This window comes from Chelon labrosus (assembly GCF_963514085.1).
Source record: "Chelon labrosus genome assembly, chromosome: 10".
NCBI lineage: Eukaryota > Metazoa > Chordata > Actinopteri > Mugiliformes > Mugilidae > Chelon > Chelon labrosus.
Window position 1 is genome coordinate 30,551,256 of NC_140360.1, and position 16,199 is coordinate 30,567,454.

The 16,199-nt window shown below is 42.6% G+C and overlaps 1 protein-coding gene across 6 annotated transcripts in view; it reads left to right on the forward strand.

Annotated features, from left to right (window-relative positions):
* Positions 1–16,199, forward strand: part of rtel1 (regulator of telomere elongation helicase 1) — a 136,165-nt gene that overhangs the window by 62,982 nt on the left and 56,984 nt on the right. For all 6 annotated transcript variants that reach the window (XM_084553871.1, XM_084553874.1, XM_084553872.1 and 3 more), the window contains 2 exons: positions 14,142–14,217; positions 14,597–14,681. In XM_084553871.1, coding sequence (XP_084409997.1) covers positions 14,142–14,217; positions 14,597–14,681 — 161 coding nt within the window. The remainder of the gene's footprint in view (positions 1–14,141; positions 14,218–14,596; positions 14,682–16,199) is intronic.

Genomic DNA, 16,199 nt, shown 5'->3' on the forward strand with positions numbered 1-16,199 from the left:
TGTAAATACCCTCAAATTAAAGCTGAAAGTCTGCAGTTAAAGCATCTTGTTTGTTTCATTTCAAATCCATTGTGGTGGTGTATAGAGCCAAAAAGATTAGAATTGTGTCGATGTCCCAATATTTAAGGACCTGACTGTATTTGGTGGCTTTATTGAGGACACGCAATATCCACACAGAACATGCATCAAACTCTATGAACTAAATCAGGGCTGCCCAATTTGGGGCCCGCGGCCCATGCTCATATTTTTAATAATTAAATTATTATTATTTTCCCACTGCCAGCAGTCGGAATATCTCTTTTAATGTTTATTTATTGTTGCACTTCCTCTCCTGACCACAAATTAGCATTGTGTTACATTGGGGGTAGGGTGGCGCTGTTTAGCACCCGTCAGCTCAAATCTGGCCGGAAGCCCATGACCAGAGAGTGAGAAGATGCTGGGATGGAGGCATGGAGCGTGTGAGGAAGTGGCACACTGACAAAAGAAAGTTTAAAAAATGTTGGGAACTCGAGTACTTTTTTACTGAAATTGATTCCAAGGCAGTATGTTTGATATGTAAGCAGAGAGTCGCTGTTTTTAAAGAATATAATCTTAGTCGCCACTACGAAATGCAGCATTCCCATCAGTTCTCAAAATACACCGGAGACGAGAGAAAGGTGAAGGCTGGAGACTTGCTATCAAACTTAACCTCCCAACAACGTACCCTACTCCAGCCATCAACTGTACAAGAGAATGCTACTCGGGCAAGTTATCAGATTAGCTCCATCATTGTCAGAAGCGGACGGCCTTTTGCTGTGGGTGATTTTGTGAAACAATGTCTGACAGTTGCTGCTGACACCGTGTGCCCAAGTCAGACGCGGGCTTTTTCCCACATTAGTTTGTCACGGAACACCGTCACCCGCCGTGTTGAAGATATGGCCGAAGACGTTCGGGGCCAAATTGTCCAGAGAGCAGGTCAATTTTCTGCCTTCTCCATCGCGTGTGGTGAAAGCACGTCTTTCAATAAACAGAAGTGTCATTCATTTTCAAAATTACTTTGTATGACTGTTTATTTTGCACAGTTATATCATAGTCATATTTCATTAAATGCACTTCAACATGAATGTTTAGTTTTGGCCTGTGACCCTCCACCCTGATTCATTTTTGGCCCTCCACTGAGAAGTATTTGGGCACCCCTGAACTAAATCCTCCCCTTTTAGTTAGTACCTCTATAAATAAACAAAATGAGTGGTCACACATTAACATACAAATGATGGCTAACATGGCTGGTTTAACTGGAGGTGTTTCTGTAACCAGTAAAGACCAGCAGTAGTTTAACAACAAGCTGAACACAAACTCAACCTGCCAAAATGTACTTTCACATATTGTAAAATGTTCACTTCCTGTGTGCATAACAGTAAATCGATGGGAGGCTGTGAATATTTGAATTAGAGAACTATGGAGTGAAAACCTCTGTTCCAAAAAAGAGTATCCGGATTAATTCTAGGCTCAGTTTGTTAGTCCCCTGTAAATTTCCATCGATTGATAACAGACACCATCAGCATCAGGTCAACAGGCCAATCATTTTATGAGTGCATCACTGACTTTCCTTCTCTAGTCCGACGCTCTAGTCATGTCCGATCATGTCACGTCTTTTACATCTTGTCATCCATGGAGATTAAAAAAGTAGAAAGTACAGATATTTGTGTACAAATGTAGGAAGTACAAGTAAAAAGTTGTCAGAAAAAGAAATACTCAAGTAGATTTTTCAGGTATCTGTACTTTACTTAAGTACAGTAACGAAGTATTTGTATTTCTTTACTTCCCACCTCTGCATATGGTGAGTTGGTGTTTGTTATCTTGGCGGGAGAGCAAGCTGCAGGTCTCTGCTGCTTGCTGGGAGGGTGCTGAAGTATCACCTGAGATGGTAGTGGTGTCTGCACCGTTGAAGGGGGAATGTCTGGCTCAGCTGGGTCAGCTGGCTGGCCATCAGAGTCATCATTGTCGACCTTTGGTGGCTCAGCAACAGAGAGGAAGTGGCGGCGATTTCTCCTGTAGATATTGTAGATTGTTTGCACACTTCCTTCATAATGCCCAGGCGGTCGTGTCCTTTGGTTGTCTGCATCCTGATGACCTGTTCTTCTGCCAGTGGCTGCAGTGGGTGACTTGGGGCATCGTAGTATTGCTTTTGGATGTGTCTTTTCTTTTGGAGCTGGGAAGTGACCTGCTTTGTGTTCTTTGGGGCTGGCGCTAGTAGTCTGTTGCTGACAGGAAGAGTTGAACGTGTCTGTCATGACATCAGACATTCCGCCGGTGAGCCCAGTCTTTTGTCATGGGGGATGTTCCTGATATTCAGCAGGCTAAGGAAAACATCTGTCCCATCTCGATGAGACCGCTCCATCAGTTGTTTGACGCTACGGACTGCCCGTTCAGCTAGTCCTTTTGATTGTGGGTATTCGGGGCTGCTGGTGACATGAACAAAGTCCCACTGCTCAGCAAACTCCTTGAAGTGTTGACTTGTATAATATCCTGCATTATCAGTGATAGGGGTGTGAGGTTATCCATGAACAGAGAAGTGTCGCTTGATCACAGCTGCTGAGGATGTATTACGAAGGAGGTCTATTTCAAACCACCCTGGCCGAGGCGAAACTTGCACTTGAGAGGGTTTAATCTGAGCCTTATCTCTCGTGCTTGGTCGAGCACTTTTTTTAAATTGGCATCATGCTCTGCAGCATCACAATCCCCGACGATGATGTCATCTACTATGATTGCACATGGATATCCTGCAAAGAGCTGCTCCACTGAGTGTTGGAAAACTTTGCTTGCTGAACTTAAGGCAAATGGCATGCAGAGGAATCGGTAACGACCAAAAGGTGTGCTAAATGTGGTCAGCATGAATGACTTGTGATCAGGATTTATCTGCCAGAATGAGCTCATCAAGCACTGAGAACAGTGCTGCACCTGACATATGGGTGGAAACTTCTTCGACGCTGCACATTGGGTAGTGGGCTCTCTTTAAGGCAGTGTTCAGACCTCTGGGGTTAATACACAACCTTATTTTCCTGTTTGTCAGCTCGTCACTGAACGCGTCTTTATACTGTTCAAAGATGTCTTTGGTGAAGTCAGCATTGGTTTCTGTGCTGATCTGATGAACGTGTGGGCTCAATGTAACAAGTTCCAGGTGCACATATGCACAGAATCCCAGCGGTGGTACTCCACTAGGAAAAAAGGAAACGTGTTGCTGCTGCGGCATACTATTGTGCTGTGAGAGATTGTCCACTGTGCCATGGGAAATTATCCAATTTCACCTAATTGGTCCAAAAAACATTTTTTGAAAACTAATTATTATCTGCAAATAATATGCCATTGTCAAGTGTCTGTGTATATACATCTGTGTACCTATAGGTGGCAGCAGGTAGATAATTGCCTTGTACTTTGAGACAAGAGAATTAGTGATGCGTGGATGCGACAGGTGGCAGTGACAGTGGCATTGTGGCTAGTTAGACTACGGTGACAGTAATGGAGAGGTTTCTGAAAAGGAAAAATGCTTATTCCGAACTAGGCCCTGAACCAAATTTGGAGCCTACCGTAATTTCCGGACTATAAGCCGCTACTTTTGTCACTTGCTTTGGACCCTGCGGCTTATACAATGGATATATGGATTTTTACAGCTAACGGTCACCAGAGGCGCACTATCATGGAAGCGCAAGAGCGAGACAGACAGTTCGCGCCAGGTAACGAGAGCAAAACAAACCAAGTGAGTCCAAATGCAGTACGAGAGCTGCTTTTAAGTTAAAGGCGATCGATCTGCCTAACTTTTCTGGTATAGTAGGCTGGTTATTTTGATACAGTAAACGGCCGTGTTACTGCACCTTTACTGCTGTGTTGGCTGTTTTCGAAAAAGATGCTGGTTATTTTGTTGAGCAGCCGGGTTACTGCACTTTTGCTGCCGTGTTACAGGCGAGCACTTTTAAAAACAAATTAAATTTAGCCATTTAACATTATTGCCTCGACAAGCGTTGTAAGCTTTGTTTTTTGTTATACTGCACTACTACGGTACTATGCAGGAAGTGCGCTAGGAGCGCACCGTTGTATGCACTGCACGAATGCTGTTTGTAATGTCAAAGATGTGAAAGTTTGATCGATTGATTGATTGATTGATTGATTGATTGATTGAAAGATTTATTGTGTTTCTCAAATCTAAATAAATGGGACGCTTTGCGTTTCCAAACAGTAATTTCTGTCCCGACAATCCCCTCCGTGGTAGAAGAAACCCTTACGATAATTAAACATTAAAACACCAGCGGCTTATAGTCGGGTGCGGCTTATAGTCGGGTGCGGCTTATATGTGGAACAATCTGTATTTTCCCCAAAATTTAGCTGGTGCGGCTTATATTCAGGTGCGCCTTATAGTCCGGAAATTACGGTAATTATCAAGGAAATAACAAGGCTCACCATAAACTTAAAAAAACACACCAATGACCTGATACTATAACTTAAAAAATAAGCAACTTGTACATGTGGATCCAGAGTAATGAGTCCAGACCTCAATGAATAAGACACTCAAGTCATAGTCTCAGATGCTCAGAAGGTATCGGGAAAACGGGAACCTGTGTGTGTTGTCTCCAGATCTTCATGAGGATTCACTCAAGCACATCACTGCATCAAACGCATCACGACTAGTTGACTGCCAATCACATGACAGTAACATTACCTCGGAGAAGACAAGTGAGGAGCCCAGTCATTGCAGCAAACTAGTAGCAGTTCATCACTAAAGATGAAACCCATTCTACCGTGACATGCAGAATATGCACTGTATACTATGGTCAAACCCATCGTGACGTCACCCATTAGATTTCCGAAGAGCGAAAGGAAGTCCCAAGAGGTCGGAGCCAGCGGTCGGCATGTTAGTTGTGTTTTATTCCGACCACACTTGAATACTCAAAACATGGGCAATCTGGATGTTGAAGCCCGCCCACCCAACTCTCTGCTACAGTGTTAGTGCAGGCTACCAAGCTAGGCTAATCGCTATCTGAGGTGCTAGCAGCCAGCTAACACACTGCCCTCGCTACCTGTTTGATGCTACTTGTCCCACTTTACATTACAAGTCTTATTTGACTACATGTTTACTTTTACATTATGTAGTTTTAAATATAGTCATCATTTAGTGTTTAATGTCTTTAAAAAATAAAATCTTAGAGTTCTGTTTCAAGCTATGGGTCATATTTCAATAAATTATATTGCATTTACACCTTAGATTTTTTGTGCCGACTGTTAAAAGCTAATACTATACTAATACAAACAAATGAATCATTAATAATTTTAATAGCAAAAATGACAAAGTCAAAATTATCAAAACATCAACACTAAAGTTAACACATCTGGGCTGTAATACGGAATCAGTGATGAAGGGATGACTTTCAAAGTGTTCACTGTACAGATGAAAAGTCCTGATAGTCCAGTTCTTCATCTCATGTAGAACATCCCTGCAGCCTGTCTGAATCACCTAGAGGGTTATATAATGTCAAGGTTATATAATGTATCTGTTATTTGTACAGAATATTATTACAAGCATTCACATTTTTGTTCCATGATCGTCTAAGATTACCTCACCGTCTAACTTCAACGACTGACATATAACCTTGTTTCAACATCTAGACCAACGTTATGTCTGGATACATACTGTAAGATAACATTAATATTTTAATACAACTGAACAACGTTTTAAATCAAACCAAACCAAGTCTTTGATTGTGTGAAAAAAGTAATGTCAACGAGACATAAATCTAATCTCTTTTTAGTTGTGGACTAATATTTACCAACTTTAAACTGACACACTTTGTTTAAAAGTATTATTAATTATTAATTACGTTTTGACTTTGATGCCAGTTTGATAACCGTTACAAGCTCCCGTTAGCCTCTCGTTTGTCTTAAGTTAGCCTCCCTAACAAACCGGAGCTGACACCTAACATATAAATAGTACTCCAAATTCACTTACCGAATAAAGTTGTGGACACACTTTTGGGATGTTGTGGTAGGAGTTGCAGCAAAGCAGTCGGATATTATTTGTATTTAAAATGATCCAAAATGGACCAAAACCTCACACTCAACCATAAGGGTGTCATTAGCTCGGGTGAGAACTAGCAGAGACACCAAGGCTAGCAGCTAGCGACCTCTAGCAGCACCCATACGTCACCTGTCACACAAAGCGAGAATGCCCTTAATCATGCAGTATTTTAAACCTTAATAAAAAAAATAAATGAACTTTCTTCCAGGAAAAGTTTATTTCTTTCCACGTTGTAACTTCACCGTACACTGCAAGCACTGCAGCTGAAAAGCGTGACCACTAAACGCTGTCTGCTTGTCTGCCATTTTCGCCATACTTTTCATACACTGCACACTTGGTATTTTTTAGCTCTGCACACCTGGCCTCACCATGCACACACACGTACACACTGCTCACTTCCTTAAAGGAGCCACGTCACTCTTATAACACTGCGCACAACCCCCACTACCACCCTGGATGGACACTATACCATAATTCCTATCTAGCACAGTTTCATTCATCAACAAGCGCATACTTAGATATGCTACGGTAACCAGTGATGATGCTCATGTTGGGGAATAGCTGGGACAGACTTAGGTCAAGGCCGGGGGAGTCATTGTCCAATGCTGGGGGGTGACATCTCAGTTGGCGTCCAGCTCTGAGCCTGCTGCACCACCCAGGTTTTGTCCAGAAGATCACGAGAGCGATAAGGCTTCAGCTGGTCGTGATGAACAACTTTAGATCTGGTCTTGGCCCCCTTTTGAATGCGGTGGACCAGGTCATCCAACTGCCCCAGGATGAAGTATGGCCCCTCATATGATGGGAGGAACTTTTTGACTTTGTCTACTGGCTCACTCACTTGATGACTAAACAACACGAAGTTCAGAGTGAAACCACTTGCCCTGTGCATGGTCACTCTGTATGCCATTACAGCATAGGGAATCATGAGGTCCCAGTCCCAGTGGCAGCGCTCAGCTGTGGCGGCCAGAATCTTTTGCAAAGTGGCATTAAATCGTTATTAATTGGTTCTTGTCTCTAATCGCAGTTTGCATTCCAAACAACACTGTCGGTGCACGGGTTTGCATACCACCGATGCACTTCAACCCTGCGGTGCCATCTAAGAGATGTTAGTGCTAGCAGTCCAGGTCTGAGTATGGACAAGACGTATTTTTTATTTTTTTTCCCACCATGTTAAGGCAATACTGTCCTGAAGAAGTTCTTAAAATATCTAAAACGTCACTTTAACTTGAACTCTGTTCAGTTTTGGCCAGGGATATTTTCTTTTTCTACTGTTTTGTATTGAAATGCAATTAAATGCATTTTTCCAGACATTAAAAGAGCTTGAGTTTACAATATTCATGTCTGATTATGTTAGCCATGTCGTCCACTAAAATCCATTTAAACTGAAAAATGTTGCTTTTTGTTATGCGATTAAAGTGTGATTAATCAAGATTTTATTAACAACTGCAGTATAGTAAATTGCAGAGACTTGGCGCAGTGTTTGGACAGAGACAGTGGATGGATTGCTTCAGGGCCAGTCTGTCAGCTCGGATGCGCACTCTGGGAGAGAGTCTGGAGGTATACGCTGCGGACGTGAGTCGACTGGTCACCGAGGCATTCCCGGATTATGGTGACGTCGCACAGAGAGAGGAGAAGTTTCGCCACTTCCTGGCCGGTCTGGATCTGGCATTGATGGCCAAGTTCCTCGAGCAGTGCGCCACAGATCTGGAGGAGACTTTGCAAGTAGCAGAGCAATGTGAGAACGTCAGGGCGGCCGTACAGAGAGACTATGTGAGTACCAGGGCATCTGCCTACACTGGCAGGACCCCATCTGTACAGTCTGTGTCTGAAGGACTCCAGAGAACTGTGGAAAAGATAATGGAGGACATGTCCGCCATGAGAACGGAGATGAAAGAAATATGAGGAAAATCGGAGCCTGCAGGGGCACAGATTCCACTTGCCCTCAGGTGGACATTGTAACTGTACCTGTGGTGAGTTGGGGTGCCAGTTGAGGAGCTTCATTGAGGAAAGTTGTGGCCGGTCCCCCGAGGCTGGGCAGTTCCCGCGTCAAGGGGGCTATCGCTCTGATGCAGCAGGGGTGCCCTCCACCTCTAAGCCACCAGGGGCCAGGAGCCCGAGCTGGCGCTCCAGACGTGAGGAGGAGCCTAGGAGATGTGGCTTGCACTTCCTGCCACGACAACAGGACAACAACTGCCAGGGAAACGATCAGTAGCTGGGGTTGAGGCCCAAACTCCAGCCGCGCCAACAGAGGGCCCATTGTACTGTAACTTCACCAGTGATGCTGCGGCTGTGGATGGTGATAGCCACCCAACTTCTTTTGTTCGGGGTATTGTTGACAGCACAGAGGTTCCCATGTTAGTGGATTCAGGAGCTTCTGTGTCGCTGATTAGTGCGGACTTCCATATGTCAGTCCAGGCCCTGAGAAACAGACCCCTAAAAAAGAACTATATTGCCTCTCATGCTGTAAATGGACAAATGTTAGACACACTGGGGACCATGGAGGTTACATTCTGCCTAGGCCCAACCTGTTGGCAGCACATTTTTCAAGTGCTTAGGGAATCCACACAGTATGTTTTGCTTGGAGTGGACTTCCTGACTAAAAATGATGCACTGCTGGACCTGGAGCTGGGTGTGTTGCAGTTACGGGACATTTCTGTGCCCCTTCTTCGGGGGGGGAAGAGTTGGTTTCCCAGTGCTGTAATATTTCCCTTGCGGATGTCATAACCATTCCCCCACTGAGTGAGGCTCTGGTGCCAGTGAACATCCTCTCTCCCACTGGTGCCAGTGGGACTTTGAGGGGTATCTGGAGCCCAATATTCTGGAAACGATAGGACTGGGGGTTGCTCATACAGTGAACAGTGTGAGGAACGGTGTAACTACCGCCCGCATCCTCAGTCCCACAGGGGAGGCAGTTGAATTCAAGCGGGGGCTACACCTGGGTGAATTTTATTATTGACATTATTACTGACATTATTATTATCCCTCAGCTGCAACAGGCTCTGTCTGCTCAGCCTGAGCACACTGATCAAACACCACATTAGGACTGGGGATCCCCCCCCCCCGTCCGGGGGCATCTCCAGCGGTCCTAGTGAGGAAAAAGAGGGGACAGTGGAGGTTCTGCATTGATTATCGTTGCTCCCACAAGTGGATGATAGCCTGGATGCTCTGGCTGGCTCAGCCTGGTTCAGCACACTTGACTTTTCCAATGGCTACTGGCAGGTGGTGGTGGCCAAGGGGGACGGGGGGAAAACGGCCTTCTCAACCGGTCGGGGCTTGTATCAGTGGCATGCCATGCCTATGGGTCTGACTAATTCGCCAGCCACATTTCAATGCATGATGGAGCTCATCCTGAGGGGCCTACCCTGGCATATCTGTATGGTGTACTTGATGATATTCTGATTTACAGCCACACATTTAAGGACCACCTCATTCACCTTGAGGAAGTCCTGTCCAGAATCCAGCTAGCTGGCCTGAAGTTGAATCCTGGGAAATGCCACTTTGCCAGGGACCATGTTGTATTCTTCGGTCATGTGATCTCCAGAGTTGGGGCTTTTGTTGGCCTGTGCTCCCATTATAGGAGGTTCGTGCGTGATTTCTTCCACCATGCTGCACCTTTAAACCAGCTGGCAGGGAAAATTTGCCCTTTGAATGGTCAGCAGAGTGTGAGTCAGCATTCATCTAGTCCTCACAAGTCCTCACCTCCTCTCCATTTGTACACCGATGCCTCTAAAGACGCTGTTGGAGCAGTGCTGGCTCAAGATGATGGGGGTCATGAGAAAGTGGTCGCCTACCACCAGCCAAGCCCTCACACACACTGGAAAAATATGCTTAGGTCTCTGGTCCCGTTTATTGTTTTATTAACAACTGCAGTATAGGCGAACCCAGGTCGCTCGGCTGCATTATAAAGCCTCTAATTAATTAGATTTATTTTTTTATTTTTTTATCGAGTCCCACCCCTAATTTTTAGTAAAATTGTTTAATTTCGTTGTTCATATGTAGATACTGGGGCCACAGTCAGTTGTTTTTGTCACTGCGGAGAAAAAGTTAGCCTGCATATATTCATCTGCTTGATGTGTGTATCCACGGTGTGGATTCTTTGTTCAGCTTGTTTGAACTGAATATTAATTAAAAAAAATGAATGAAAATTAAATGCTATTGAATATGCGATTATTATAATTTTAAAAAATTAAAGTGACGGGTAAAAATAGATTATGACAGGATTTTTATGACCCTGTCAATCAAAATGACAGACAACGAACAAGTCTAGCGCAACCTCTGCTACACACGTGAGTAAATTATTACATTATCACTTAATGTAATGCTGTTACATTCCTGATCAAAATTTTAAGACCACTTGAAAAATTGCAAGAATTTACATTTTGCACTGTTGGATCTTAAGAAGGTTCTAAGTAGTGCTTCAAAATGCAAAAAGAAAAAATGGGAGTGAGACAAGAAAATAATTTGAGTAAGTAATTTATTGCAAACAACCATTAAACTGAAATAGGCTGTTCATCAGCTGATCAAAAGTTTAAGACCACAGCCTTTAAAAGCCCAAATCTTCGCAAAAATGTGGATTCAGTGTCATTTTCTGTCAGGTACCCACACTGTCATGACCTCCTGATGGCAAAGGCAAAAAAGCTTTCTCTCTTTGAACGCTGTCGGATTGTTGAGCTGCATCAGCAAGGCCTCTCGCAGCGTGCCATTGCTGCTGAGGTTGGACGCAGTAAGACAGTCATTTTAAACTTCTTAAAAGATCCTGAGGGTTATGGGGAAAAAAAAGTCAAGTGGTAGACCCAAAAAAATTTCACCGGCCCTGAGCCGGAGGATCCAATTGGCTGTCCGTCAAGACACGGGACGATCCTCGGCTCAGATTAAGCTTGTCACTGGTGCCAACTGCAGTCCCATAACCATTAGACGGCATCTGCGAGAGAAGGTTTTTAAGAACAAAAAAACGTCTTCAAAGTCCTCGTCTCCTTCAACGGCACAAAATTGCCCGTTTGGAGTTTGCACGAGAGCACCAAACATGGGACATTGAAAGATGGAAGAAAGTTTTATTCTCTGATGAGAAAAATTTAACCTTGACGGTCCTGATGGCTTCCAACGTTACTGGCATGACAAGGAGATCCCACCTGAGATGTTTTCTACACTGCACAGTGGAGGGGACGCCATCATGATCTGGGGTCTTTTTCCTTCAATGGAACAATGGAGCTTCAGGTTGTGCAGAGGCGTCAAACGGCAGCTGGCTATGTGGAGATGTTGCAGAGGGCATCCCTCATGACTGAAGGCCATCGTCTGTGTGGTAATGACTGGGTTTTTCAACAGGACAACACTGCAGTTCACAATGCCCGCCTGATAAAGACTTCTTCTGGAGAAATAACATCACTCTCTTGAACCATCCTGCGTGTTCCCCTGATCTAAACCAACTGAGAACATTTGGGGTTGGATGGCAAGGGAAGTTTACAAAAATGGACACCAGTTCCAGACAGTAGATGCCCTCCGTGAAGCCATCTTCACCACTTGGAGCAACATTCCCACTAGCCTCCTGGAAACACAAGCATCAAGCATGCCGAAACGAATTTTTAAAGGGGGATTAACACGAATGACGCAGCTACTCATTACTGAGTCCTTTTTGAAAATTTTATTTCTGTTTTAGGGCTTTTTTTTTTTTTTTTTTTTTTAGATGTGGTGTTAAACTTTTGATCAGGAGGTCATGACAGTGTGGGTACCTGACAGAAAATGACACTGAATCCACATTTTTGCGAAGATTTGGGCTTTTAAAGGCTGTGGTCTTAAACTTTTGATCAGCTGATGAACAGCCTATTTCAGTTTAATGGTTGTTTGCAATAAATTGCTTACTCAAATTTTTTTTCTTATCTCACTCAGATTTCTTCTTTTTGCATTTTGAAGCACTACTTAGAACCTTCTTAAGATCCAACAGTGCAAAATGTAAATTCTTGCAATTTTTCAACTGGTCTTAAAATTTTGATCAGGAGTGTATTTCTGTCTCTATCCGACTGGCCTTAGGCAGATGGGTCCCTCCATATGAGCTGGGTTCTGCTAAAGGTTTCTTCCTGTTCTCCCTGTTAAAAGGAAGTTTTTCCTTGCCACTGTCACCTTTAGGCTTGCTCTGGGGGTTTCAGGCCAGGTTTTGTAAAACGTCTTGAGACAATTTGTATTGTTATTGACGATATATAAATACAATTGAATTGAACTGAATAAAAATATCACGTTAGAATGTGACACTTTTTACGTTGTAATGTGATACTGATCAGTTTTTCTTCTTCTGGATTGGCAGCAATGCACTTCTGTATATACAGAATAATTCACTGCCTGGCCTAAAAAAAAGTCACCACCTGGATTTAACTAATCAAATCGGTAGGAGCCTCTTATTGCATAATTGCTGCATGGGTGATTATCTTTCAGCTGACAGCAAGTTATTTAACTCCAACTGATGCAATGAGTAGCTTCTCATTTCTTAAACAACCATGTCTAAAGACCTGAGCTGGGAAGTAACGAAGTACAAATACAAATTGTTACTGTACTTAAGTAGATTTTTCAGGTATCTGTACTTTACTTGAGTATTTCCTTTTCTGACGGCTTTTTACTTTTACTCCTTACATTTGTACACAAATATCTGTACTTTCTACTCCTTACATTGGAAAAACAGGCTTGTTACTTTTTTAATCTCCATGGATGACAAGACGTAAAAGACCGGACATGGCCGGACATGACTAAAATCCACGAGCTTCTGGCATTCAAGAATTCTCTGTCTAATCTGAAGCCGGTTTACAATGTTAGCAATGCTATGGGAACACATCGTTTTGATATTATATTGCTAACGCTAGCTCTCGGTTTAAAAAACAACCCAATAACCCTAAATTTATTATTAAAAATGATCTAGATGCTCATGTAGGACCTCTGGTTAGATCAGTCGAGATTGTTCTGTCAGAACGTTTTTAATTTTGCAAAATGATCATTTCAGAGCCTGTACTTTCTTACTTTTACTTGAGTAAAGGAGTTGATTCAGTACTTTTACACATGTATTTTTTTACACAAGTATCCATACTTTTACTATACTTTAAGTACAGAATGTGAATACTTTTGCCATCTCTGCTAAAGACACATCCTGTGGTCGTGGAAAAGATGTTAGTCTGTTTGAGAAGGGTCAAATCATTGGCATGCATCAAGCAGAGAAAACATCTAAGGAGATTGTAGAAACTTCTAAAACTGGGTTAAAAACTGTCCAACACATTATTAAAAACTGGAACAATAGTGGGGACCATCTTTCTTCCAGGAAAAATGTGGTCGGAAAAAAATCCTGATTGATGGTGATCGGCGATCACTTAAACGTTTGGTGAACTCAAATGGAAGAAAAGCAACAGTAGAACTGAACAGCTGTGTAGCCTTAAGAAAACCACTAATCGGTGAGGCTAACCATAAACAAAGGCTTCAATTTGCTAGGGAGCATAAAGATGGGAGCATCAGGGTAAGAAGAGATGCAGATGAAGTGATGCACCCATCATGCCTAGTGTCTACTGTACAAGTTGTGGGGGCAGTGCTATGATCTGGGGTTGCTGCAGTTGGTCAGGTCTAGGTTCAGCAACATTATGTGTCCAAAGAATGAGGTCAGCTGACTACCTGAATATACTGAATGACCAGGTTATTCCATCAATGGATTTTTTTCTCCCCTGATGGCACGGGCATATTGCAAGTTGACAATGCCAGGATTCATGGGGCTCAAATTGTGAAAGAGTGTTTCAGGGAGCATGAGACATCACTTTCACACATGGATCGGCCACCACAGTGTCCAGACCTTAACCCCATTGAGAATCTTTGGGATGTGCTGGAGAAAGCTTTGTGCAGTAGTCAGCCTTTCCCATCATCAATACAAGAACTTGGTGAAAAATGAATGCAACACTGGATGGAAATAAATCTGGTGACATTGAAGAAGCTTATCAAAAGAATGCCACAGAGAATGAGTGCTCTAATCAAAGCGAAAGGCGGTCCAACGACCTATTTTTTGGTGGCCACTCTTTCTTTGGCCAGGCAGTGTAGAATGTTATCAAGTTTTAATTAGTTTTATTTTTTCTTTTAGAGAAGAGCACTGACAAAGACTTGGCGAATTCTATCCTTGATGTGGAAGATTTAGTAAAGTTTGGCAACAAACAAAGGTGAGATTTCAGTCTGTTTCACAAATAATGTTTTTCCTGTGTGCGTGTATGTATGTTTGTATGTAGAGCTGCAACTATTTTTTGTTCTCATATTTGATTAATGTGATTCTTATGTTAGTCAAAGTATTTCAGTATGTTTGTTGGAACGTGTCATCCAGCAAAACCCAGGAAACCACACCACCACCATACAGGCTGCCTTTCTGAGTAACAACCAGCCACCAAATAAACATCTCAACAACAACCCCTTACTAGACACCCCTGAAACACACTGATGGGAATAGATTGTTTTCCTTGACACTATAGCATTATGGTCAAAGACAAGTTCCTTTTCTGAGATGGTAAAATGTCAGGCTGTTCACATTTGAACATTTTTCTGTAGGGTATGTCCTTACTACCTCACCCGTTCCTTGAAACAACAAGCAGATGTTATTTTCATGCCATACAACTACCTGCTGGATCCTAAGGTGAGCAAACTCACAGATGTGAGTTTAAATTTTTACCAGTGATTAGGGTAGGATGGCAATTATTTTGCCTGAATCAAAATAATTTTGCCTGTAATCAGTTTGGAGGGTGGCCAGTTCCACTCTGGTGTACAGGTCAAGTACATTGTTATTTTGTCATTGTAGTAAGCTATAAAGACCATGCTGATGTAAGGGAGCAGTGAGACAGACAGTCCAAAATATCATGGCCACAATCTTTTTCTCATAGCACTGTCATCTAGCACTACTGCTGCTATTTTTTGAGGATTCCTGAATGAGCTTGACTTTTAAGGGTTATCATCCAGCATTGAAAAAAAAATATTAGGGGTGGGACTCGATTAGAATAATTAATCTAATTAATTAGAGGCTTTGTAATTAATTAATCTCGATTAATCGCATTTTAATCGCATAACAATATTTGCCCCAAAAAGCAACATTTTTCAATTTAAATGGATATTAGTGGATGACTGAATCAAATAATAGACACAGACGTGAATATTGTAAACTCAAGCTCTTTTGATGTCTGGAAAAATGCATTTAATTGCATTTCAATTCAAAACAGTGGAAAAAGAAATGGTTTTAAATGGTTAAAAAACAAAACAAACAAAAAAAAAACAAAAAAAAACAGTTTGGGCTGCCAACATGTCTTGTCTGTACTCGGACGGGGATTGCTAGCCCTAACAGCTCCTACAGTTTCTGTGCTCACTGCAACATGCTTTCCATTTAGATGGCACCGTAGTGTTGAAGTGCTTCGGTGGCATAGACATATATACATAGACGCCTCATTGAGCGCTGAACCGTACGTCAACGTCGCCGCCATATTGGGGGAGGCAGCTCTGTCCCGCGAACCAATACGAGTCAATGGAATGAACTTTATTAAGCGCCTTCTACAAAGTACTAAGCATTTACACATTCACACACGAACGTATATTGAGGAAACCGATAGGAACTAAAAACAACGTCTGATTACATTCTGAGTAGTTAATGTTACAGACGTTGTTTTTGGTTCCTATCGGTTTCCTCAATATATACGTTCGTGTGTGAACATGTAAATGAGAGGCATTAACTTACAGCACTTTGTAGAAGACGCTTAATAAAGTTCACTCCATTGACTCGTATTGGTTCGCGGGACAGAGCTGCCTTCCCCAATATGGCGGCGACGTTGACGTATCGCAACAACGGACCAACCCGTTCAATGAGGCGTCTGTGTATATACGTCTATGCTTCGGTGGTACCTTCCATCAGTCCTGTGCTTTCATCCGATTCCTCCGTTTTGGTAGCCGTTAGCCGAGCCCTGACGTGTGCATCAGTGTAATAGGTGTACCAGGAAATCTTGCACTAACAAACGTTCTGCATTGTTTGGAATGCAAACTGCGATTAAATGCGTTAATTTTTTTAATGTGTTATTTTTTTTGTAATTAATTAATCGTAATTAACGCGTTAAAGTCCCACCCCTAAAAAATATATAAAGCATAAGACTTCATTATTATTATTATTTTTTTT